Source organism: Carya illinoinensis, chromosome 11, assembly GCF_018687715.1.
Source record: "Carya illinoinensis cultivar Pawnee chromosome 11, C.illinoinensisPawnee_v1, whole genome shotgun sequence".
Lineage (NCBI taxonomy): Eukaryota > Viridiplantae > Streptophyta > Magnoliopsida > Fagales > Juglandaceae > Carya > Carya illinoinensis.
In genome coordinates this window covers 39,718,465-39,744,866 of record NC_056762.1, presented here as the reverse complement: position 1 = coordinate 39,744,866, position 26,402 = coordinate 39,718,465, and the positions used below count along the sequence as shown (strand labels likewise).

Here is a 26,402-nt window from a genome sequence, read left to right as displayed (position 1 = left end):
GTCTATCTTTATTTTTTTAAATTAACAAATAGAATAGTACTTAACTGTATTTTTTTAGTTTTTTAATAGTAGTATATACAAACACTACAAGAAATATGTTATTTAGCCACGATTTTCCTCCCCATGACAACCGCTGGTGGGAAATAGATGGCTTATGCCACAACAAGTCAACAACGAAATGGGTATTTTGTTTAGTTTTTTAATAGTAGTATATTTCCTTCATATATATATATATATAAAAAAAAAAAAAAAAAAAAAAAAAAAAAAAACTCGTGGCCGGAGCAAAACATGTGATCACTTAAATAAGATGGCCTGGGGCATATGAAAAGTCTTATGGCTTTTTGTGGCGTTGGTTCAGTATTTATTTTTTTAGTTATTTACTTTTTTTTAAAATAATAATAATTAAGCCTTAGATTTGATAAATTCAATACGTTTGACACAGACAAAGCCAAAAATACTACTTCAGTATTTTATATTTTAATTCGTTTTTCTATTAGTTAATTAATTAATTTCAGAATCACAAAATGTAAAATTGGAATTCAGTGCAAACAGGCGAGACCCACCGATATTAATAAATAATTATTCTCTGAATTATTGCCTGGTCCCCGGCCCCGGCCTTGGCCCCTTTTTTTTTTTTTCACAGGCTCCAAAAACGTGCGAGAATAGCGTATCATTATTCCAACCCACGCAACATATTCCATGCACAATTGCACACGCATATCCACGTCCCCGTGAAATATTGTGGAGACTTTTGAGTCTTTCTGTTGACTTTATGGTATGGTGAGGCATCTAAGAAAATGTTTGTTCGTGGATAGAGGTGATGTCGATTACCCCCACTTTGCACTGTGTAAGTAACAATAGATAATACTATGAGGGAGCCTTTCTTTTCTAATGACGTCTCTCATATCGCTACCAATAGTATTTCGGTAGGGTCCGGCATGCATGTGCTTTTTTTGTTGTGGAAAAAAAGTTTAAAACCCTACTATTTAAGTTCAACAAGATATTTAGTAAGACAAAATAACAAATTATTTTGTTATATTTTGAGATTATTATATTATAGATATGTGATTATTATAGATTATACATATGAAATTTTTATTTATATATGAGATTTTGTCATCTATATACATATAAAATTATTATATTATAGATTATTAGATTATGAATATGAAAATAAATATGATTATCGCAAATTATCGAACATTAGAAAATAAATATGAAGATCAGCGTCTAATCTATCCATGTAATAATTATATATATGCATTAATAAGTATATATTATATGGCACAAGACATTGCATTGATCATCATAATCTTATATCTATACGTATATATATAATGTGAATCCGCTTAAAACAATATGTCATCTACATCTTTTCTCTCAATTTTGCCCTCAGTTTTATTTGGGAATTGCGATCCTTGTAGTTTTACTTTTATTTGCTGACAGACGTTTTGGTCTTTTTATATTTTAACCGCTTGATTTTTTTTCTCTATTTTATTTCCGATTTTGCTCCTTAGTATATATATGCTGAAAAAAAAAAAAAAACAAAAGTCTTGTGCTATATATGTGATATTGATCATAAGCTGGCTTCCCTAATAATAATAATAAATATAGTAGTATTAATTATATTAATATTAATGCAATTACAATATAAATAATTAGATAAATAACTAGCTTTTGAGTCTTTGACCGATCGATCGAGGGACCGGTGCAACTTTATACCAGCTCAGCATTATGGAAATTCAGGCCTTATATATAATATATAAAATTAAAGAAGTACAGTAGTACCAAATGAATCCACTAACCCATGACTCGATATCATTAAGCTTTGTTGATAATTTTTTTTTTATGCCCAACGTACCCTTAGTGATATTGCTATAACCCACACAATAATTAACAAAAAGAGGATTATTATAGAGTGAATCATCGATCATGTCAAGATCATTTAGTTTTGCACCATGATGACAAGAAATATTATATTAGAATATTATATAGATCAATGGTGTTGGCAGCTGGCTAGATGCCTAACAAACAAAATCAAAAGAAACATGCATATATAAGAGAAATACTATTTTGCCGTCTGAAGTCCACCACTTAAAATTCTTTTAATAATTTTATGAAGGTCTTGTCCTACGGAAATACACAAACATTGATTTTTGCACCAAGTTCAGATGAATTGTTTCTGTATGGGGCTCCACCAATGTTTGGTTAGATGTCAACTTGATCGTGACTCTGCTCTAATCATGGATCGACCTACTCCACTCAACTTGCCCACTTTCCATCCAAACCAAATACTATCATATATATCTTTCTTCATTGGGAAAAAGTTTTAAAGAGTTACTAAAAATTTCATAGAGATGAAGAAATTCACATATATATAAAAGCGATCCGAGGCTATCGTCATGGTGCACTTCTATGACTATAATCATCACTTGTTTCCGTGCATATATTCTGATTAGTAACATATACTTTAGGTACTAAATAGAGAGATCATGTTGAAAGTTTTATATATGCACAAAACTTTATAATTATCTCAATATTCAACCTAAGATAATCATTATAAGCACATGTAAAAGATCGATTCCCTTCCCTTCCTTTGTTTTGCACCAAAGTTGCCTCCACCATGAATAATACCTTGTTCACCAAATCTATATGAGTTTTGATCATATTAACCCAATCACTCTTGAAAAATGAATATGAAAAGAATATAATATATTACTAAAAATTTTATGTGTAGTTATTTTTACGTATTTTTTATATACTATATTAATGTGATTGACTGTATCATTTTTTTAATATAAAATAATTACTTTAATTAATCATATAAGTAAAATATGTAGAGAGTGATTATATGTAACTGAACTTATATATTATTTCGCAAACAAAAAACATTTATAAAAGATATAAAGATAAGGATTAATATAAGATATTATTAGTATGCATGGGACCCACCAAGCCGCATATAGCTCTGTGGGTGTCCACGTAGAACCCTTGGCAACAAGCTTAAATGAATTAGAAAGTCAAACAAATTGATGGATAAATTTAAAATTGCTGAGTTAATTATTATTAAAATAATTGTTTTCAAAGGAGTAGTTAGAATACATTATCGTGATTGATGATGATATGTGAAAGAATTGCCCAAAAATTCTCGTAGAAGCTTTAAAAAAAGCAGAATATAAGCTTTAGATAAAATATTATATAATGTATAATATATTATATATATATGGTTATTATATATATAAATAGATATTGAATCCACCAACTCCAGCGACTCTCACCCACCAACTCCCACTCCTGTCGGGAAAGAATCCAAAATTAATTGCCGTGCACATCCACTACGTTATTATTTTAGATAAAATATTATATAATATATATTATCATCATCTCACCCATTCCGTTATTATTTTAGATAAAATGTTATATAATATATATTATTATCATCTCATCCACTATGTTACTATTTTAGATGAAATATTATATAATATATATTATCATCTCATCCACTCAGTTACTATTTTAGATAAAATGTTATATAATATATATTATTATCATCTTACCCACTAAAAGTTTGATTAAATAGGATCCAGTTGGATAGATCTTATTAAGTAATCATTTTACTATTAATAATAATGGAGTAGGTATTGAGTCTCGATTCTCAATATTCAATTCAACACGGCAATCAGTTTTGGATTCTTTCCCGACAAGTAACCAACAAATTAATAGTTATAAAAAAATTTACGATATTTGAAAATAGGACTTCATCAATTAGCTTATCCGAGAGGCCTAATAGAGTACTTTGGACTATGTTTTTAGAGTGAATGTATTATTATTTCATATATATATGAAATTATTATTTAATTTTTCGTTTCAACTTTTCAAGAGAAACACAAATTTTATAAAATAACAATCGAGTTGGACTACTAAAACAACTAACTCAATAGGATCAAAAAATAAGGAAATATATATTGAAAAAAGGTCACAGTACTCTATATTATATAGATGCCCTTATATATATATATGTATTATTCATGTTTTATATTATTCATATTTTATGATAAAAGTACAAGTATTAAAATAAATAGAGTTTGTGTCAGTATATTTTTATGAGCTTGCGAATTAAGTACCAACTGTTGAATGGAAAAGTCCTCCATGGTGCAACCCAGCTCACTCCCGTATGATATGAGCTGAGACAGACAGAGAGAATGAGTAATTAATTAGAGACCCTTTCAGAGGCGCAAATCAAGGAATTAAGAAGCCAACGCAACATGAAAAAAGAAAGGAAATTAAAAAACAAAAAAAGAAAAAAGAAAAACAAACCAAAGCACTCCCAAGCCCCCATTCACACTCATGACTTCCCTCGTCTGTCATGTCTCTCTCTCATGTCTCGTCTCCTTTAACCTTTCTTCAATTGATCTTGAATTGTATTTTCTGAAAAACAAATGCGAGATCAAAGTTCAGACACTATGATTCCAGCATGTTTCAGCCAACCCTGCACGCTCTCGAGCAATACATCTCATGAAGTGCCTCAGAACCTCATAACCTGCATATTCCAAACTCAACTCTGTGGCTCTCCAACTTATCTCACAAAACAATACTCGCCATGCACAATGAAAAAAAAAAAAAAAAAAAACAGAATCTTGAACTGTGTTTGACAAAAATAAAACTTGTGCTTGAATCTGAAGCCACTGAGCTCGTCTCCAGAGAGCAGTCGCCGGAGGCAAAGCCTGAGACCCAAATTTCTGCTCCTAAAAATCAAACTTGCCCATCGTATCAAAATTACACAATCTTTATCATTCTTCAAGTAACAAAAAACACAAAAATGAAAGAAAATAGAAGAAGACTAAGAAGCAAGCAGTTGATGGAGATTCTGTGAAGATGAAGAAACGAAGAGAGAGAGAGAGAGAGAGAGAGAGAGAGAGAGAGAGAGAGAGAGAGAGAGAGAGAGAGAGGTTTGTGAGAAATGGGTGGGAGCTGAAGAAGAAGTAAAAAATATGATAAGTTTTAACTGTAAAAAGACATTAAAATCAAGTCGGCGAATCAAAACGACACCAAGGATAACAAACTGGACAATAAAATTAAGGGACAAAACTGGAAATAAAACAGGAAAAGCTAAATTAATTGGTGGAAATGGAAAAAGACCAAAATAACTGTCCGCAGAATAAAAGTAAAATACAAATCACTGTAATTGTCAAATAAAACTAAGGGCAAAACTAGAAATAAAAATATTAGACGAAAAGATTGTAGTTTAAGTTATTGGCACTTATTAATATAAAGATATAGTAACAGGAAATTAAAAACGGGGTAGGTTGGTGGACCGACACGTCATCAAAAAGCATAGATCGAGCTCCAGCTGCTGGTTTTGAATTTGGTCGGTTTGACTTGGTATTAATTATATATTCATTATTCTCTATTTACTATTGCTATGTAAACTGCTGCGGCTGGTTTCACTATATCTGAATTTTGTTGACATTATAAATGAGAAATGCTTTAATGATAACTTATTAGCAAAGAAATATGTAATAAATTCAGTATGTACAAAAAGTAGCTCATCATACAAATTTATTTGCTTTGGAGGACAACAGAATTGTATAATCTCTCTTCACTTAATTGTTGGTTTTCATATCCTTTTTAGTTTTTGCTTTGCATGATTCCTAATTTTTATCTATCGTATATGTATTTGGATAAACAATTGGTTTTGTCTAACAGTGAAAGCTCTGAAAGCAATATCCAGAAAATTAAAGAACTTAAATTGGAGTACTATCAGCGAAAATTTTTGCCAGGATAAGAATGTCAACACAACTACAACCGACGGTGGAACTCGTAATGTCACATGCGACTGTAATAGCACTGTTTGCAGCATCACAGGAATGCATGACCTTGCTATTTCTTTTTCTCACATTTTCTTTGATAAACATGCATCTGCATGTATGCCAACATCAGCTTTATCATGAACTTTTTTTGTCTTTTTTTTTTTTTATGGGCAGCAACAAAATATTTATCTTTAGTATTGAAAACTAGTAGTTGCAGTATACATATGCAGCAACAATATATATAAATATATATATATATATATATATATAAATGTACATGATACTTTTTGTTTTCTGACAAACACTCGAAGTCCTTTAATCAAAATTTGGTTAAAGTAGTCTTTGAGTGTACTAATTCTTGGAACTGGTATAAGATTATTATATATATATATCTCAGTTCTGTTTAGGCATTCATCCATCTTTTGTTCGTGTGACAGTCAACTGAAGAGTCTCAAATTAATTGGAGTTCTACCGGCTGAATTAGGAGACTTGACTAATCTGCGAATACTGTAAGAGGAAAATACCTGCTTTTCAAGATTAAAGAAGTCAACTCACCTCATTACATCATCAGTTTGCTCAATTTTCCACTCAGATTCTTGCTTACGGAATACTTGTAAAATGTTTGTTTTTTTTTTTTTTTTGTTTGGGGGGGGGGGGGGGGGGGGGGGGGGGCGATTGGCGTCCATGCATTCCTTGATAGACCTTTCTGTTCCATAGATTATAATATTTCAAATAGAATTTGAATTGGTTTTCTTAGAACTTGTAAAGACCACTAGCATCATTTATTGTAAAAGAAACAACCAATACGGTAAGGAAAATACTATATATTATTTCCTCATCTCACATTTTATCACTGTATTGACATGGCATTGCCCATCAATTTTTGAATCTATTATTTTAAAAAATAAGGACTAATCTGATGGTGGATCTACAATGCCGCATCAACACAATGTGATAAGAGTGTAGTATAGGATAAGACCAAAACTAGGTTAGTAGAAAGATCATAATATTTTTCCTAGTTCGGTTGGGCAAGCATGTACCATTTAAGCCATGCCATGTTAACAACAAAGAGTACTTTCTTTTTTGGCATAAAAATTCACTTATTAATACAAACAATCATCAAAGGAACCTGTCCCCTTTTTTTGAACCGATTTGGATGGAAGATTGGCACCCATTTGTATAATGACCTTGAAGACTAAGGGAAGTTTCCTTTGTTAAACAGCGATCTCACTCGCAATTATATCAATGGCTCGATTCCCACAAGTTTTGCTCAGCTTCCTCTTGTCATTTTGTAAGTACTATTTTGCATTTGTATCTGTGATGGCCTTCATTATTTTCCATGATGGTATTAGCCAAATGGTCAGCAGGTTGGTTAATCTGTAGTGGTTGGTAATCTGCAGGTCCCTTTTGGGAAATCAGATAAGTGAAGTTCCTCCGGAAATTGGTGACATTAGTTCACTCGAGGAGCTGTAAGTCATGAATTAGAGTTGTTTCTTTGCTAATTGAAAAAAAAGGTCATGAATTAGAATCTTATTCCTTGGTGAAAGAAGGATGTTATACCATCCGGATTACAGTTAAAGTGGCATTTTACAGGGTCTTGGAAGATAATCTGCTTGAAGGACCACTTCCTGAAAGCCTCGGAAATTTGAGCAACTTGAGAAGACTGTAAGACTTAGAACACTCTGTTTTTGTTAATTCAAAAGTACTTGCTCCTTATTTTCTGCATCGACTGAAATAAAAGCCCATAGTTGCCATTTTCATATGTCAAGTTTGAATTGTTTCTGTCTGCATAGTTATGGTCCATCTACTTTTATAATCATGCTTCTTGGATAATCTGGACTGCGAAAGCATTGATTTAAGTAGGACGTTTGAGAAGTGGATTATGACAATCTTGCATTGGTATAAGTGCCATATGGTTGTTTAATAGATGGAATTAAGCTTACAATTAGTCCTAGCACCCCAGCATGTACTCCAATGTCCTTGACAGGGATTTGATCTCCAGATAATGAACGTGTTGGCCTGATGGATGGTAAAGGAGTTGTATGGATACTGGGTCCCATATTAATTGTGTGTTGGCTTGAACTAGACTTTATAAATAAATAAAGGGAGTTTCTATTGTCATTCTTTTGGGACATGCACATCCATGACTAACATGTCATATTCATGTTAAATTAGCACCTCACTTGTATTGCACTACTTCTTGTTGCCGTATTGCTTCGAGGAAAAGTATGACCTAATGTTTCATTATCTTGCAGCATTCTTTCTGGAAACAATTTTACGGATGCAATACCGAAAACATTTGGCAATTTAAAGAATTTATCTGATTTGTAAGTTGTGCCATTCTATAAAACTTTATTTGGAGATGCAGCTTTTAGAATTCAGAAATTCTTCAAACTTGAGCTACTGCCTGCAGTAGGATAGATGGGAGCAGAATATCAGGGAAAATACCCGATTTTGTTGGGAATTGGATCAATCTTACAAGACTGTGAGTCTTGTACTTCCATTCCTTTTATCTACCATCTTTCCGTTCTTGGAGTCATAAAAGTTCAGTATTTTTTCTATCCTATCTGAGGATTTTTTTTGGCAGTGATATGCAAGGCACGTACATGGAAGGCCCCATTCCTTCTAACATATCCCAGTTGACAAACTTAGAAGAATTGTGAGCACATGTTCCTTTCCTGGACATTAATTGAGTAGAAATGTGAAATCTGAAGGATGGCACATTTGATTTGTAATGATCTTATCATGTTTGTCAGGAGGATATCTGATTTGAAAGGATCAAGTATTGGATTCCCTGATTTGCAGGATTTGAAAAAGTTGAAATTTCTGTAAGTTATATATAAATGCTCAATCTTTTTACCAAACATTAATCGTATCATAATAAGCTGTGCCTTTTGTTTTTATTTTGTTTCTTAAATTTATTGAGCTGTTTCTCTTATTTCTGTGCTCTCAAGGTGCTTAGGAATTGCTTAATCACTTCTTCAATCCCTGTTTATATTGGAGAATTGACAGAATTGAAGAGATTGTAAGTTGCTTAAAATGGACTAATTAGAAAGATGTTTGGATTTTGAAGTTATTTTTCTTTGTCTTCCTGGGTGAATACATTTTTCTTCTGGACTTCTGCGAATATAATGCATCTAATATTGTTAACTCTTAGGGTTGGCCCAAGTGGTAAGGTCAGGCCTTGGAAATTATCCTCCCCAATTCAAAGGTTTGAATCATTGGATGCAAACAATTTAGTTTCATCGGTAAAAAGATGATAATTTATCATTGTTGAAAAGCCAATTATTTACCCAATTCTTGTGATGTGGGCGCAATGCACAGTTACGGTATTTAACCAAGTAAAAAAGATGTGTCTACAGTCTTTGGGTTCCTTGTCATTACAAAATAAAAAACTAACTTCTTCAAAAAAAGTCATGTGTGATGAACCAAATTGACAAAATTATACAGACTATTGTTTGTTTGTACAAGTTTCCTTTGATTGTAGATACTATTTTTTATTAATTTGATATGAATTGAAAAAAATTTAAAAATTATAGAGACTATTGTTTCAACCAAGCTAATTAATTTTTTATTGTTCGTATTGTTGGGGTGTGTCCACAATACTGTTCACTGCAACTGCTCTTAGATCAGACGTGTAAGGTGCGATGTTTAATACCATGAAAAACTTGAAAGTACACCAATTAGTTTTAAGTAGGTGGATGGGCAGCTCGCGGTTCAACAAAAATACTTATGCATTGAAAAAAAAAAAAAAATGGATTCTCTGTTACGAGAAGATCATTTGGCCAATGTACAACATATATGTTTTTATTCAACGGAAATGTGCAATATGGCATTTAGATAGCTTGTATGGGATTTTCTTGGGGGGCTTTTTTTTTTTTTTTTTTTTTGGGGGGGGGGGGGGGGGGGGGGCGGGGGTGTTGGTTTAAGCACATAATATCACTCTTTTTATTTTTATTTTTATTGTTTCTACCATAGGATGAAGAAAATGGTTTCTTGCCTTTTATATTCTTGGTTTGTGCACTAGGTTTAGAATTTTCTCTCGTTCATACATTTTAAATTTATTTTTATTATTTCTTTTTCATTATTATGTTCTCCATAGATAGAACATGCTATGGTGATTGTATCATTTCAATTTGATAAAGCCCACTGCTTATACCCTTGCTTGATATATCAGCCTATAAGATATAAGTCACATGGTGTATGGCGTTTTTTTAGCTGAAGATTTAGGGAGGATTATGCAATATCACCTACTAACTTGTGGTGATGGCTTTATTCATCTAAGAAACTTAGAAACTGCCTTATGGAGGATAGAGTTTTGCTTGACCCGTTAGAACAAAATTTTGGAAAATAAATTATGTTAAACAAATTGGTTTCCACTATTAGTATGTAAATCATTGAAACAAATAATTATATATATGTTCGTACGAGTTTTTTTCCCCTTGTAGAGACCTGAGCTTCAATAATATCAGTGGCCGAATTCCAGATAAAATTGGAGCAGTGAAACTAGATTTTATGTAAGCTGATAATCATAGGAACTAAATATTAGTTTATTTATGCAAATATTTCATGTTTAATTTGGTTCTCAAATTGTCTCCTCTGCAACAATGACTATTCACTTGGCAAGAAATGAAATGGCATGTATTTTATGGATGTAGGTTCCTAACCAACAACTCATTAAGTGGGCAACTACCTAAGTGGGTATTGAACAGCAAAAATAACTTGTAAGTCACTTTAAGCTGAGTATATTCATTTCATTTGGCTGTGAAATTTTCTATACACTAGTGATTTCTTGCTGCTGCTACTTTTTTTTTTTTTTAATTTTTGTTTTCTGGATTGTGAGATTGTGAGACTCATTTGAAAAATTGTGACATTTTATTTGTTTTCATTCTTTCTTAGGTAAGAAGTGTAACAATGTTATGATGATACTGTAGGTGTTGATATAAAAATAATATGTTGGCATATTTTTAAGACAAAGCTTAGGTTGTAAATATGTTGGGTAGAGTCTAGGTTGCAAATGGAACAAAAAGTGTTGGCATATTAAATCAGCCTTAACTTTTGATCCTGGCATCTTATTGAGGTGATCTTGGTGGCATTGGAAAGCTAACTAAAGCCTTAACTTTAGTAGCTGAGCTACAGGCTTTGTGGCGGGCTATGAAACTATGTGCAGACTTGAACATGACAAAAGTGATCTTTGAAGGGGATGCTCTGAATGTGGTAAGGGCAGTAAATAATCCTGAATCAAGCTGGGAATGGCATGGTCAGATAGTTGAAGATATTAAAGAGGTGCTGAGAAATAGGACTAGTTGGAAGGTTATACATTCATATAGAGAAAGTAACTGTGTAGCTCATTTTCTTGCAAAAGTTTCTTTTACTGTAAATGAGGAAAGAGTATGGATTGAAGAGGGTCCTGAAGGTATACAGTTTTATGTACTGAAGGACAAAAATGTAGTTACAGAAGATGAATGAATACAAGATACTGATGTTTGTTTTCAAAAAAAAAAAAATTCTTTATTGATTCATAGTTTACAAGGATCTTCAAATTTGAATGCTTACTAGGTCCAAATAGCTCGACATTGAGCTAACAGAAAAACTAGACAGAGATATTGCTTTGCAGTTGCTCGACCTTTTCTTCAGAGAACATTGTGGGAAACAGCATTTCACTAAGATTCGGAGTCTCTAAATGACCTAAAGGAACCCTAACTATACATTTTTCATTATGCATGACTTCTAGGGTAGAGAGAGGCCACAACAGCTCCTATATTGTCTTCCTTGAGAGAAAACTCCTTGAAACACATCGAATCCTCAAGATACTCTCATGGATTATCATTTTCATACTAAACCACAGAAAAGCCTACAGCCACTGGAGTTCCAGTTTGAAGCGGAAGAGGTTCTTCCGTCAAGATTATTCATATAGAAAAAGGTTAGAGGTTTTAGAGCCACAAAGTTGGGGAGGCAAACGGGTCGTTTGGCGGGGTTGCAAGTTGGGTCTTTTGGAGCTACAAGGGTTTGTACGTAGGAACAGTTTGTAATAAAAGTTTTCTATAGTAGATACCTTTGGGTTTGGTTTTAGATTTTGAAGAGGTTTTTCAAATGAGTCTCCACTTTGTTACCAAAATCTCAGTTTTGATTGTTTTATAGCTTTCTTAGATTTTGGTTTTGATATCTAGGGGTTTGGTTTTAGATTTTGCTAAGATATTTTTTAATAGGTCGATTTTGCTTGGATATTTAGATCTGTAGTTATTGAATATTGGTCTGATTTGTCAATTAAATTTCCAATGCGCCTGATTTTTCAACAGGGATATATCTTACAACAATTTTTCAGGAACAACACACACTGATTGTGGATCCCAGTCACCTGTGTAAGTTTTTTTTAGCATTAATGACTTCTGAATGCAAAGATATTCCCATCAATGGTTTTTTCTTTAGAACTCTTTGTACATGGACCTTAGCGGTTGATTTCAATGGTTTGGGGCTACATGAGTTCCTTATATCCATTGTTCATACCTAGATGTGGTCACTAATCTTTGTATCAGGCTTTTGCCTTCTTTTGATAATATAATTTATTTTACTTATCAAAAAAAAAAAAAAAAGATATTCCCGTCAAAGAGATAAGAAAATGAATTCAATACTAATCTTCTGTTATATGAATGGTAGTTTGTGTGTACACATGACTGATATATTCATCCCTCTTGCATTTAAATTATCCATATCATCATACAGGAATATGGTTTCCAGTCATTCATCTCCTGGGGACAACTCGTAAGTTCTTTGCTTTTTAAGGCACATTTATTTTGCTTTCTCAATTTGCATTCAAACCAGATTTATTTGACCGAACTTAAAGTTTCAACTTCTATAAGCAGTTGGTGTTTGAAGAAAGGCCTCCCCTGTCCAAGAAAAGCACAAAGTACGCATGGATACACATAAGATTGTTTATTTTAAGAACTGCAATAAGAAATCTATTTATTGGAGACACCCATGGAAGTATTAGATGAAATGGTTATTATGATATCTGCAGATTATGAATTGTTTATTAATTGTGGAGGGCCGAGTATCAAATTCATGGGGAAGGAGTATGAAGATGATTCCAATAGGGGTGGCTTCTCGCAATTTAGTTCTCGTTCTGATAAATGGGCTTACAGTAGTACAGGGGTTTTCACGGGTAAACAAGAGACTAGATACCTCGCAAAGAGTTCAGGTTTTTTGAACGTGACTGGCCCAGAATTCTACCGAACAGCTCGACTTTCCCCACTATCACTTAAGTACTACGGTCTTTGTTTGCGAAAGGGAAGCTACAAAGTAAAGCTCTACTTTGCTGAGATAATGTTTTCTGATGATCAGACATTTAGCAGCCTGGGGAGGCGCATATTTGATGTCTCAATTCAAGTAAGTTGATAAAAGTTTCTTAAGATCTGGAGACAGTATGTTATGTGATAACTGTCAATGTTTTGTTTGGGTTTAAAAGAGAATGGATGTAATTTTTTGTTGAATTTTATGAGGTTTTAATTTGAATTTTTTCATCAGGGGACTTTAGTTTTGAAGGATTTTAATATTATGGATGAAGCTAAAGGTGCTGGTATAGGCATCATCAGGGAATTTGATGTTTCTGTTGAAGGTAGCACTCTGGAAATTCATTTGTACTGGGCAGGGAAAGGAACTACTGCCATTCCTGAAAGGCCTGTCTATGGTCCTCTTATTTCTGCCATTTCAGTGGAAGCAAGTAAGTTTTTTGGCCATGACTTAGGATCTCTATCATTTTTACGAGGAACTTCTCATGTAAACATCATTCTCTTCTTGTAGACTTTGATGTTTCACGTGGTCTATCTGCCGGAGCTATTGCTGGCATTGTTCTTGCATCATGTGTGCTCCTTGTACTGGCTTTGGCAACTCTCCGAATGAGGGGTTATCTTGGGGGGAAAGACCTTGAAAATAATGGTAAGTTAATTGCACAAATACACTCACGCACAAAAAGTATTGTGTAGCCACCCACTGATGTATAATTTTAGCTAGAAGCTGAACTATTGCCATCCCCCCCCCCCTTTCTCTCTCTCTGATACACACACACCTGCACATGCACAGCTATGCATAAACACTAAGGGAGAGAAAATGGATTTAAGATGGCGGTCCTCTCTTTCTCTAGCTTCGGCATTTTTATGCCATTATTGGCTAGTAAAAGGTCCATACCCTTCAGAAATTCGTAATGGCTGGCATTGTCACTGTTAATAAATGCTGAGATTTCTAATTCTCATTTGAACTTATATGTTGTATTTATTGACTGTTTTATGTGTTTGTTGATGCGATACCTGGAGAAGATACTGAAGTGCAAGACCAAAATGTAGAATGGACTGCATTTTGGTTTAATCAGCCTTTAACATCCCAACTGGAGGACAAAGCGATCCTCATTTTTTATGGATGTGTTTATGTCTGCGTTTCATTGTGTGTACTGGTAGAGACACATTCCATCACATTCTTTATTTTTTCTTTTCTGTTTCCTTCCTTCTCTTATTGTGGAAGTTCTCTGAATTCTTTTCTTCTTACAGAACTACGTGGACTAGATCTACAAATAGGTCATTTTACCTTGAGACAAATTAAAGCTGCCACCAGTAACTTTGACCCTGCAAATAAGATAGGTGAAGGAGGTTTTGGGCCAGTTTACAAGGTAATTATGAATGACCAACTGCAACAATTTTAGCCATAAGAAAAACATATCTGAAAATACTTTTTTGAAATTGCTTTGCTTGGTCTTAGGGTGAACTATCAGATGGTGCTCTAATCGCTGTTAAGCAGCTATCCTCCAAATCAAAGCAAGGGAGCCGTGAATTTGTCACCGAGATAGGCATGATATCTGCACTACTGCACCCAAATCTTGTGAGGCTCTATGGATGCTGTATCAAAGGAAACCAGTTGTTACTAATATATGAGTACATGGAAAACAATAGTCTTGCCCGTGCACTCTTTGGTAAATCCTTCAGTGACAACCATTTTTTGCGTATTTCAATAGTTTGACTTATAACTGAAACTCTCTTGGTTTGCAATTTAGGTCGCGAGGAGCACAAGCTACACTTGGATTGGCCTACAAGGAAGAAAATATGCTTGGGAATAGCCAGGGGATTAGCTTATCTTCATGAGGAATCAAGATTGAAAATAGTTCACAGAGACATAAAGGCAACAAATGTTCTCCTTGATAAGGATCTAAATGCCAAGATATCTGACTTTGGTTTGGCTAAACTTGATGAAGAAGAGAACACACATATCAGCACTAGAATTGCTGGAACAATGTGAGTCCCATCTCTCTCTACATCTTCCTCTTCATTGAGCTTCTCTAAACACAATTTGTTTATTGTATAAAAGATCTTTTGCTAGGGTACTGAAAAAATAGGAGTGATGATTTTACACATCATTTAGAAAATATGCTAGACGCCATTGTAATGGATATTAGAAGCATCTCTGGGTTGGATTTCATTTTACCTAATGGCATAACTCCTCACTGTCCTAGTGCTTCATGCTTTTCTTCAGAGGTTATATGGCTCCAGAATACGCAATGAGGGGTTACTTGACTGACAAAGCAGATGTTTACAGCTTTGGAGTAGTTGCCTTGGAGATTGTTAGCGGGAAGAGCAACACAAGTTACAGGCCAAAGGACGAGTTCGTTTTTCTGCTGGACTGGGTAATATATCTCTTAGTATATACTTCTTACTTCTTACTGATATATTTAGTTTACCATGATTAAGGTTGCTTTGGACACATAAATAAAATTATCTCAACTTACTATGGTAGCATGTGTATATTGTAATCGTGTATATAAACTCGTGACAGAAAATTGATTTTTGTTTTTTTATAAACTTTTTAAACAATGAAAAAAGGGTTCTTATTTATATTATTACTGGAAATGCTAAAGTAATTCTCATGATTTATATTATTTTTTGAAATGCTAAAGTGATTCTGAACACTCAAGTAATTCACTAACGTATGGTCTATTTCTGTATTCACTCAAAAAAAAAAAAAAAAAAACGTAGAACACGAAATTTTTTGCGAACTCAAACCTTCTCTTTCTGCGCACGTGTGCTTGGTGTCGACATGCTCCTTCATGCATGCCATCTAGTTTTTGTTGGCAAGTATTCATGAGATAATGAATAATTCTGTGTGTTTTGTTTTTTACATGTAACTGAAGGCCTATGTCCTACAAGAGCAAGGAAACCTTCTAGACCTAGTGGATCCAAGTCTTGGGTCAAGCTACTCCACTGAAGAGGCAACGAGAATGCTCAACTTGGCTCTCTTATGCACCAACCCCTCTCCAACTCTCAGACCGTCAATGTCTTCTGTAATAAGTATGCTTGACGGAAAAATTGCAATTCAGGCACCAATAATCAAGCGCAGTGAAACAAACCCCGATGCAAGGTTCAGAGCCTTTGAGAAGCGATTCCAAGACAGCCAAACTCATATCTCTTCATCGTCTCAAGACAGTCGCAGTCACATGCGAAGAGGCATATCAATGGAGGATGGACCTTGGATTGATTCCTCCATCTGTCTCCCCAGTAAGGACGACACCCGACACCATTCTTCATCGAGCAAGCTTCTCAAAGATCTTTACGATGTTAATTTGAGTGATTAATATTGAGGAAGAGGAAAATAAGAAAGATTATCACATTCTTTCTTGGTCTTTCTTTAGAATATTCTATTGACTTATGATGTCAGGACAACAGTTGAAAGATGACTGTTAGTTATTTACCAGATTCTAGTGGCTGTCTGTGGCCACTCGGGCGGTATGGATTTCCAGCCACCCGTTGGGATGGTTATAGTTTTTATTTGTTTTATTTTTAATTTTAGTTGTAGGAAAACTATTAGGTACTCTATAAATATAGATGAAGTGATACTTCGATCCTATAACATGTTATGTAATTAAAATAGTTTATGTTAGCACCGATTTTAATTGACAAGGCATACAATAGGAGAATAAGAGTACCGCTTGTCCATCTTTTGGGAGTACTTAATAATTACTTTTTTTATTTTTTTAAGTCAAGTTATCTAAAACTAGGCATACATATTTTCTTTTTCTTTTATAAGTAAAATAAATATTATTGATTTGAATGAAATAAGCATAGGCGTGTCTAGGCATACATATAATCAATAGAAAATATTGCCTGGGCATGATGCCAAAAAGATTATCTAGATCAAATTCCCGACTCTTAGGTAAAATTACCACAAAAATAAAAATAAAAAATATAATTTGAATCTTAATTCTACAACTCGAATAATGTTTGGTACAAGCATCAAATTGATAAGTCACATACAAGCCCTTTGTAAACAAAGTAGATCTTACTAGTAAAAAATAATTTTTTTTACACTTTTTAAATAGGATCCACTTTTTTACAAAGGCTTGTAGGAGACTTTATCTATATTTGAGGCATATACAAATCATTTCTCATGAAGGAAATCATTTTAAATTCTGTTTTTTCTGTTTTTAAATAACCAAAAGTGTAAAATTCTACAAAAAAACTAAAACCCAAATAGTCAAGAAAAAGAGAAGAAATTATATTAAAAAGTTCCAAATACAAAAAAAGGAGAGGTAGATCAATGTAATCGCATTAGTTAACATTCAAATATTCACATATTTGCTAAGCTTGAGACTACATACACTTTTGTACCATTACAATTAAAGTTCAACACCGCAATTTATCTGAACAGAGAAGGAAGGCCGACCGACCCGGGAAAGAGGGGTATCCACTCTCACAACTATCCCAGAATTCCCAACATTTCCATTCCACTTTGACCTGCCAAGCTGCACAGGGCGTTCGCCACAAGAAAGGTAAAAAATGAATTCATAACATAGTAAATGTCCAAGATGCATAACGTTCATAGAGAAGTAAAAACTGACAGGCTATCATTGAAAGGATTTGCATTTAGCCAAGAATCAAAGCAATGATTCCATCAAGATACAAATGGTAGTCTATGGTAAATGTGACAAAATCACCAAGCAGGAACAACTGTTGCTACAGTAACTGCAGTAATCATCTTTCTTTTTTCGGTGTTGGGTGGGGGATAAATACAAATAGATGATACACAGGGAGTATACAAAAGAAAAATAATATGATGTTAATTAAAGTATGTAGAAGAATTGGAAGTGAGGTCTATAGCCTAAGTTCGTCCTAAGATCAGCAACTAAAAGAGAACTTATAGCACAACAGTATATGATCTTAATGGTACAAACTTCAACATCACCGTTAAGGAACACTAATGTAAAACTTCGGAAAATCGAAGGAATTATGCGTTTAGTTTTTGTGATGGTAGGAGGAAACCTATTCCCTTGATTGACATGGATAGCTAACTACTGTGAGCAATGACTTACAGAAATAGACGCAAATGCAGAGGGATGTGTCATAAATGCACATCCGAATATCAGGCTCAGTTGCTCCTTCACCGTATGAATAAGCTCTGCCCGCAACCCAGGATTGCTTCCCCCAAAAGTGGGGCATAAACTGACCATCATAAAATTTAACAAGAAATACATGAACACCAAGTGTCATCCAATTTGAGAGACAACAGAGATACAAAATAGAAGCAAGCATGCTACAGGTTGATACTGCAAAAACTGGCTGTATATATAATCAGGGTGCGGTGAGAAAGCAAAAATGGAAAAGATAAATATGTAACCAGAAGTCATAATCATTACAGCAATGTTAGACAGCAAACAATGGCATGGCTGATTTAGATTCTTAATGTAGCTTGCAACAAAATGGTGGCTTTTTTACCCCAAATTGCTTGCATTGCAACTTAATCTTGACAGCAGTATTCATGTGAAACAGCTACAGGTCCTGGCAGAAGCATGATCCTCTGGGTTACTTGAAAGGGCAGATGAGCAAATTACACCAACCTACCCCCAGGTGCAAGGAAATAGCAGGAACTTACCTCCTAATCTTATAAACATACTGTCTCTCAAGACTACTAATAATCGACAGTGTTAAAGAATTTGACAAAACATATTAACCTATATCTTTTTTTTCTGATAAGTTATTAAACATGTATCTAAAAACTATTTTCTTACCTTTGTTTCCCCTTCACTTTTTTCAAAAATATTTTAAGTTCTTCCCTAAGACTATCCTATTTCAAGGATTTTCAGATGACTGACATCAATTTAGATGCAAACCTAACCTAAGGGTTCATTTGTATCTTCTTAAAGTTTCAAGCTAAAATTGACTATTGGGGGTGTTAGTATCACTCGATTGAAGTTCAACGGTGTTTATGCATTTAGCCTAATATTAACATACCTTTCCTACTAGAAATTAAAAAGATGCAAGGCAGATAATCTAACCTGAATTGGATAGTCGGTCTCACCATGAGACCGGATCTCTTCCAAGCCAAGGCTTGTGCAAGACTAAATGTAAACGACTTGTCAGGCCATTGTACCATCGGTGTGATGCATGTTCCCCATTTATTCTGAAAACGCATTCCAAAAGTAAATCGTAGGTCCAATTCATATGGCACCAACTTAGACTTACCAGAAACCGATAGGGAGAAAAATATCATACTAGCATCCATTTTATATTCAATGAGACCAGAAATTTACTACGATTATTTTCTGTAGCTTGTTATGAGTTGGCAATCTCACCTTGCAAGAAAAGCTGAATCTCATTTCTCCTGGATATTGACCCTGAGCCTGTAGAAGGCCTCCACAAATTGGTAGGAAAGCACTTGTAGTAAGTCCCTCACCAGATACATATGTCAACTGCCCATTTGGAAACTGTAGATCTACAAATGACTAGATAGAGAAAATTGTGTCAGAATTTTCACCTCAAGAAGCTAGCAATGGTACATTTTGCTTGAACTCTACACTTATTATTGTAATATATCATGAGAAAACTGCCACACCTAATCAAGACAGCTTTCAAAAGAAAACAAGATTGATTTTCAAACAAGTCGAGGACTTCATTCACATCTTCATTGGTAAATCAGTACTTGGTACATCAAATTTCAGTGGGTCTCCAAGAAATTCAGAAGTCACTAAATCATTTCTGATGAACATTCTTACGCAAAAGAATAAAAATAAAATAATCTAATTAATATTTCAGGCATTGGAATTCCCATAAAATTGCCCAGCGCACTTTCCATGTGAACACTCAAGTGACTGCCATGGACTTCAGTATGGTATGAAGAGATGGTCTGCTTATTTTTTTAGTTTATATACTTGGACTCTTTGAACTGCTGAACTTCAGTTAAATGCTCATACTTCTTTATTATTCAATTCTAAAATCTAGAAAAAATTGTTTCCAAAGCAAAAGACGCCTGGTTTGGATAGCAAAATACTTTCATCTCATCTCATCTCAATATCCAAACACCACAAATACAAACATTTTTCAATTTCAAATCTTCAATTTTTTTATCTAATCATTACCTAATCATTATAACTTTCCCAAACTTCCAACTAAAACACATAAAACAATTCAACTTTTTTAAATCTCAAAACAAAACTAATATTATAACAATATTTTAACTTTATAATATTTTTATTCAACTTTTTCTCTCTCTTTTCCCAAAACCCCATAAACATCTTAACTCAAACAATTTCACTACTATTCACAAAACATTTCACTACGATTCATAGATCATCTCATCTCATCCCACTATCCAAACCAGGCAAGTTATCTTCATTGGAACTCTAAAACACAATTGTGCAAGGCAATTCAGAAAATGGACCATCCAAGTTCTACGAACAACTTGTGTACTTGGGCTATGCCTATTTACTTGGAATAAAATTCTCTTATTAACTATTAAAAATAAATTTCTACGAGCAAATGGAAGCACCATTGATAAATGAACTCAAACATACAATTCTGCTTGAATTTTACGTCCAAAACCTAGCTCTGAGTAGGAGAACGTCAAAAATAAAATTTCAAACATTAATTACAATGTTCTCATAGAAGTTTAACTTACACAAGCTAAGGGATTGATGCAGAGCATTGACATTATTAGCCACCTCCTATGCTTCGACCACACAGCTGGACAAAGTGAGTGTATACCATTCTGAGAATTAAACAAGCAAATAAATGAGTATAAACTAAGAAAGAACAAAGCTGGAGAAGAATCAAGATGCAACACCATCATTATGGCAAATTAAGCTGCAATAATCCCACTACAATAACATTCGTAGGGAAGGGCTACATAATCGTAGAGGAAAAAGGAATCTGTTGGATCCATTAACATCATATGTTCTTTTATTTGGTCACTTCTATTCAGAGCGCAGAGCAGTGCAACCCAAGTACACCAAATGTATACAAAAGGAAATACACAACTATAGGAATTTAAAAAAATAAAAAAGGAACATAATTCCATGAAAACTGAAAAGGTAGAGAAGTGAAAACTATTGTATGCCCTCATCCAAACGTAAATATTACTGAACATAATGGCTCTAAATTTTAATACCGGCCTCCTGCAATCTTCAAACGTCCAACCATTGCCTTCCCCTGAATGCACCAGATCAAGCATAAAAGGACCATCCTTTAAAACTCAAATTGCCATGACTATTAATGGAACTTCGCCAACAAGCTATCAAATCCACCACCTATTGGAGCATGCAATCCCAAATATTCGGAATACCGAAGAACAAAAATCCCAAGCCACCTGACAGTGCCTTTCTCGAGGCCTTATTCTTCCAAATATTCTCCTACAGAAAAGGGGGACCATCTTGGGGGAAAAGTGTGTTGAGTGTTACATAACTTATGCCAAGTTAGTGTTACAAATGTATTGAGTTCACACAAGTGCATTGAAAAAATCATTTTAAAGGACTTATTTCTAGTTGAGAATGCCAGTTGACTATACACATGTATATAAAGATCACCAAACTTGTTGCTTATTTAGGTATTTGCCTTCTGATGCAGTTACTTTTGCCCTGTTTATGTCGATTCAGAGAGAGAGAGAGAGAGAGAGTAGGGTAGAAAGCATTGGGAAGCATTTAAATCATTGGAAGATATTCAAATGCTGCCAACTCAAGATATATTTGGAGGCTGTTTCTTGTAAAACCACCATGAAAACAGCATTTTACAGTGAAGCCCATTCAATCTTGTTTAATTAGGCTCAGATAAAGTAATTGGTATTTGGTGCATTAAACAAAAAGTAGGATAGCTAAAGTTGATCATACCTTCCTATCATAGCCGTACCACAGCAAATGCTGCTTTGACAAATGGACTGGCAATAGAAGCGTTGTATCACGTACAAATAGCACTGGTCCAAGCTGGACAAGGAAGAGAGACGAATTTTCATTTCCAGATGTAGAACTGCCCTGTGATGCCTCTACCCTCCATAAATCTCCCCTTGCAACCAAAGAACTTTCTACATCTTGTGTTCTGCTATCATAAGTTGATGTAATATTTATGATCCCCTGCATCAAATAAAATCAAACCATTCACAAACAAATGAATATATATTAAAAAACTGATGACCATCATATTAAAATAAATAATCTGCATGCATTCCTCTTGCTATTTGTATCTGGTAGAAAAGCTTATAAACGAGACTACCATGACAAACAGACAAACTTTTTAAAATGAAAGAGGTTGTCATAGAACAAAACAATAGCCATGAGATGTCCTGATGTACGATTATTGGGATAGAAAAATTATATAGTGCATTATTTTCATTACAATAAATGGGAGGTCCAGTAAAAACAGTAGGCTTAAGAGTGACATGCACTACAACTAAATCGTTTTACATTATAAGTGCAAGGGACGCAACCCGAGTACAGAACATGTATGCAAGAAGAAAGCACCCAACAACATTGAAAGATAATGAAAAATAACACAATGCACCATTAAAAGCACATAATCAGCGACTTTCTTCCTCACCAAAATCAACCTGAGAACTGCTTGATCTACCTAACTTGATTGCCTCCATGATATCCACTACTTCGCTGTCAGTTTACAGATATACCATCTATATATTTACAGGTTAAAATTAGAGATTGAAAAATGCCACAAAACTCCTCATCCCACAACCTTAGCCGTTCATCTATACAATACTTCACCAGACGTTCATAAATTGAGGATGAATTTGTGTAATTAGCTTAAAAAATCTAACCTGCGGTCTACCCAAAAGTCCGGCCGACCTTAGATTAAACCCAGCAACTTCATCATCCACTAACCCATTAGCACCGCTATCATTTTCCGCAAACTCAAAATCTCTCAATCTCTCCTTCAACAAATCCGAATCCCCTTGCGTAGTCACACTCAATTCACTCCTCAGCCTACTCCCACCCACTTCCGCCATCACCCGCTCCGCTGCATTCTCCTCCTGTCGAAACGGGAGAGGCAGCCTCCTGAAAAGCTGCTGGACCAGCCCACTCAAGCAAGCCCCGAAGTCCGCCCCGGCCTGCCCAATCCTATTCCCAATATCGAAAACCGCCAATACTCCATCAATGCCCGAACTATCGGTTGCCAATCCGAAATCTCTTCTCCCAAAATGCTGACTCGGGAATTCGAGGTCGAAGAGCGTTGATTTCTGAGGGTAGGGCCATGGAAATGAGGAGGAGCTCATGTGGGACTGAATCAACCCGGTGAAGCCCTGAGCGAGCCGGTCCGCCAAGTCCTGACCGTGTCGCTGCACCTCCTCCCATGCCTCAAAGGACCTCTCCACCGACATTTGCTGCAGAATTTGAACCTTATCCTTAGCTAAAGTTGATTTATTCCCCTTTAGCAGAATTTTAAGGAGATCAAGTTTCCCTGTTTTCGATCCAGTCGCTGGTTCAATTTTCGGAAAAATAAGTAAAAGGCTTGAGTTTTCGAACTGGGAAGAGCGAACAATCAGAGTTTCCGAGTGATAGAGTTCACATGAACTGACTTTAGGGATTCAAGCTCCGAAGAACGACTTTTGAGGTTTCGATTTTTAGAAGCACTGAAACCAAAGATGCGGATTTTCGAATCCAGGAAGAGACATCACGGGCACTGGGCAAACTCGGAAAGACCCGTTTTAGTGCCCGATGTTTGTAAATTGGGGCTTAGGGATTTTTTTCTGACACAATAATACGCGCATCATAGAAAGATACAGTACAAATTAGGTGTACTCTGTTCGTTGGATATCGTTCCGATTCGATTTATGAATATTTTTTTCTTTTTTCATAAAAAAATTAATAAAAAAAATAAATTAAATTAATAAAATTAAAAAAAATACTAGTCTTACCACTAATTTCTACTAATGGATTCTACCGCTATGTTTTTTTTTTATTTTTTTATTATTATTTTTTTAACTTAATGATTAAGTAAGAGTTGTTTAATAATATTATGATTTTTTCTATTTTTTTAAAAATATTTAAATATATTAAAAAAATACATGTAAATAAATACAAAAAAAAATAAAAAATTTTAAACCATTAGCTGGGACTCCCAACGTAGCACTGTCCTAAAATTAAAATTAAATAATCTTTTTTAACATTTTATATTTGGTTAATAAATATTAAATAATTTTATTATACATATATGATGAATAGTGATTTTTTTATAAAAATTATATAATTATTATATAAAATAATATATTATATTTAAATATTTAGTATTTTTTTATCAAAATTATATAATTATTATATAAAAAGAATATTTAAATGAATATATATATATATATTCGGTTTGTCTCGATCTAATCTGGTCAGTTTTTCTGATCAGAACAGATAGCCTTACAGTCCTAAGTAGAATCGAAGATACCTGAGAGATGATAATTGCCAACTCTTTAGAACTCTTTATGCAATAATATTTTAAGATGAGAGTATTTTTATAAAATAATATTATTTATTTATTACATTAAACACCTGAAGGCCGTATTAACATCCAAGTTAAAATTTTGGGCCATTTGACGGTATTTTTGGACTCTATCCAGAAAAATAAAATAAAATTGCATCAACAGGTTAGCGTTTTTTATGAAATCAAATCTCTCTCAAAACAAACGTTCGCATGATCCAACAAAAATTGACCCAAGTAAGGATATAATCAGTACGGTTGGATTTGATTTTGTATAAATTTTGAAACCAAACATATACCGATTTTATATTTTCAAAAATCAATCCCAAACTTATTACCTCCTAAATCAATACTTTCAATTTTACCTGTTTCAGTTCTATTTGATTTGATTTTTCAGTTTTAATCAAGTACCTATATAATTATATATATTATATATATAAATTATATATATATTTAAAATTAAAATTTTATGTTATAAATTATAATATAATATTATTTCATATATAATTATATATAGTATGTATAAAAATTTCATATATAATTATATATATTATGTATAAAAATTATATATACATATATAAAATATTTTATATAATATTAAAAATTAATTTATATATATATATACTTTATAAACCAATCCGGTCCAGTGTCTAAAAGGCATGAATCAAAATTGGAAGAGATTTAATCGTTTTTAAAATGTAGAAACCGATCCCGGACCGGACCAATTTAAAATCAAGCCAACCGGTCCAGTTCGGTTCAAACCGATTCTTCGATTTTCTAGTTTAAACTTTCACCCATAGATCCAATACAAAGAAGACACCACACTCAACATATGATTGCAGTGTGAGTGAACGAATAAAGTTTTGGATAAAAAAATAATAATAATTTTATTTCTCGGGATTAGAGTATGGGTAACAAATCGTTTTTTAGGATCGTCTTCGTGTCGTATCAAGTTATGAATATTTGACTATATAGGTCAATCTGAACTCAACCCATTAAGCTAAAAGTGTCAAACTTCAAAACCTAATCCAATCCATTTAGATAACATGTCGTGTCGTGTCGTGTTACCGATGTTAACCCGTTTAATAATTAATTATAAATATGTTAACACGACATAACTCATTTAAACACATTTGTTTTATATAAATGGGTTGAATTAAAACGCATAATTCATTTGACATGATTAACATAATTTCACATAAAATTTAAAATTTTTAATATACTAAACTTATAATTTGTAAAACTATTGTAACTAGATTGTATTTAGTTGTTGAATTAAATTCAACTCATCTCAAATCAATTATTGATAAGATATACTACTTTTTCAACTTCTTAAAAAAAATTAAATTTATCTTAACCTATTTATACATTTCAACTTAAAAAATTAAACTTATCTACCTATAAAATACTATTATTTACCATTTAAATCTACCTATCTCAATATCAAAACTGGAGAGACCTTTATAGCCCCCTTCATGGGACACTAGCCCAGTCTGGAGGCCTAACTCAATGGATAGCGGGAACGAGGTCGTTGAGTGGGTATTGGAGGCCAACACAACTCTATCTGGTAATCACCAAGTATATCATAATAGATAAACAATTTAGGGGTTTGGAATAAACCCTACGTCTCCAGGATGAGTATCATGTCAAACGAGTAAGGTGATAAGGGCAACGAGAAGATCAGACACAAGGGGGTAATCATCATTGATATTTATCTATAATTTTTTGAACCTGTATATACAGTAAGAAGGCGACGAGTGCAGGTAAATACTCATAAAACCATAATCACAGTGGTTACTTATTATAGGTATCACTGACTTATTATGCATCCAAGGCGACTCGGACACGTCGGACCATAATCTCTATTCGTTACACG

General features: G+C 33.8%; 2 protein-coding genes across 3 annotated transcripts; one reads left to right on the top strand and one right to left on the bottom strand.

Annotated features, from left to right (window-relative positions):
- The first annotated feature begins 8,223 nt into the window (after nt 1–8,223).
- On the top strand, nt 8,224–16,697 carry LOC122281096 (probable LRR receptor-like serine/threonine-protein kinase At1g53430). Its single transcript, XM_043092364.1, has 18 exons — nt 8,224–8,295; nt 8,398–8,469; nt 8,567–8,638; nt 8,764–8,835; nt 8,968–9,021; nt 10,259–10,327; nt 10,469–10,534; nt 12,110–12,172; nt 12,534–12,572; nt 12,674–12,717; nt 12,829–13,196; nt 13,335–13,530; nt 13,611–13,745; nt 14,351–14,469; nt 14,559–14,769; nt 14,851–15,088; nt 15,327–15,477; nt 15,982–16,697. The coding sequence occupies exons 2-18, from the start codon at nt 8,402–8,404 to the stop codon at nt 16,420–16,422; spliced, it is 2,406 nt and encodes an 801-aa protein (XP_042948298.1). The 5' UTR covers nt 8,224–8,295; nt 8,398–8,401; the 3' UTR covers nt 16,423–16,697.
- Nucleotides 16,698–17,377: 680 nt separating this feature from the next.
- LOC122281881 lies at nt 17,378–23,829 on the bottom strand. Of its 2 annotated transcripts, XM_043093728.1 has the most exons (7): nt 22,878–23,828; nt 21,943–22,182; nt 20,739–20,828; nt 19,417–19,566; nt 19,120–19,244; nt 18,157–18,286; nt 17,378–17,589 (listed from the first exon to the last, which is right to left on the bottom strand). In XM_043093728.1, the coding sequence occupies exons 1-7, from the start codon at nt 23,436–23,438 to the stop codon at nt 17,464–17,466; spliced, it is 1,422 nt and encodes a 473-aa protein (XP_042949662.1). In that variant the 5' UTR covers nt 23,439–23,828; the 3' UTR covers nt 17,378–17,463. The 2 variants fall into 2 exon arrangements, with proteins under 2 accessions (XP_042949662.1, XP_042949663.1); XM_043093729.1 differs by lacking the exon at nt 18,157–18,286 and having other exon boundaries at nt 22,878–23,829.
- Between the last annotated feature and the right edge of the window lie 2,573 nt (nt 23,830–26,402).

Excerpts from the sequence above, each read along its gene's own strand:
- LOC122281096 (XM_043092364.1), top strand. The coding sequence starts at position 8,402 with ATGCAAGGCACGTACATGGAAGGCCCCATTCCTTCTAACATATCCCAG. Across the intron at positions 14,470-14,558 it reads GTTTTGGGCCAGTTTACAAG|GGTGAACTATCAGATGGTGC; the intron begins GTAATTATGAAT and ends GCTTGGTCTTAG. Across the intron at positions 15,089-15,326 it reads ACTAGAATTGCTGGAACAAT|AGGTTATATGGCTCCAGAAT; the intron begins GTGAGTCCCATC and ends GCTTTTCTTCAG.
- LOC122281881 (XM_043093728.1), bottom strand. The coding sequence starts at position 23,438 with ATGTCGGTGGAGAGGTCCTTTGAGGCATGGGAGGAGGTGCAGCGACAC. Across the intron at positions 22,183-22,877 it reads GACTTTTGGGTAGACCGCAG|GGGATCATAAATATTACATC; the intron begins GTTAGATTTTTT and ends TATTTGATGCAG. Across the intron at positions 18,287-19,119 it reads AGACCGACTATCCAATTCAG|TTTATGCCCCACTTTTGGGG; the intron begins GTTAGATTATCT and ends TATGATGGTCAG.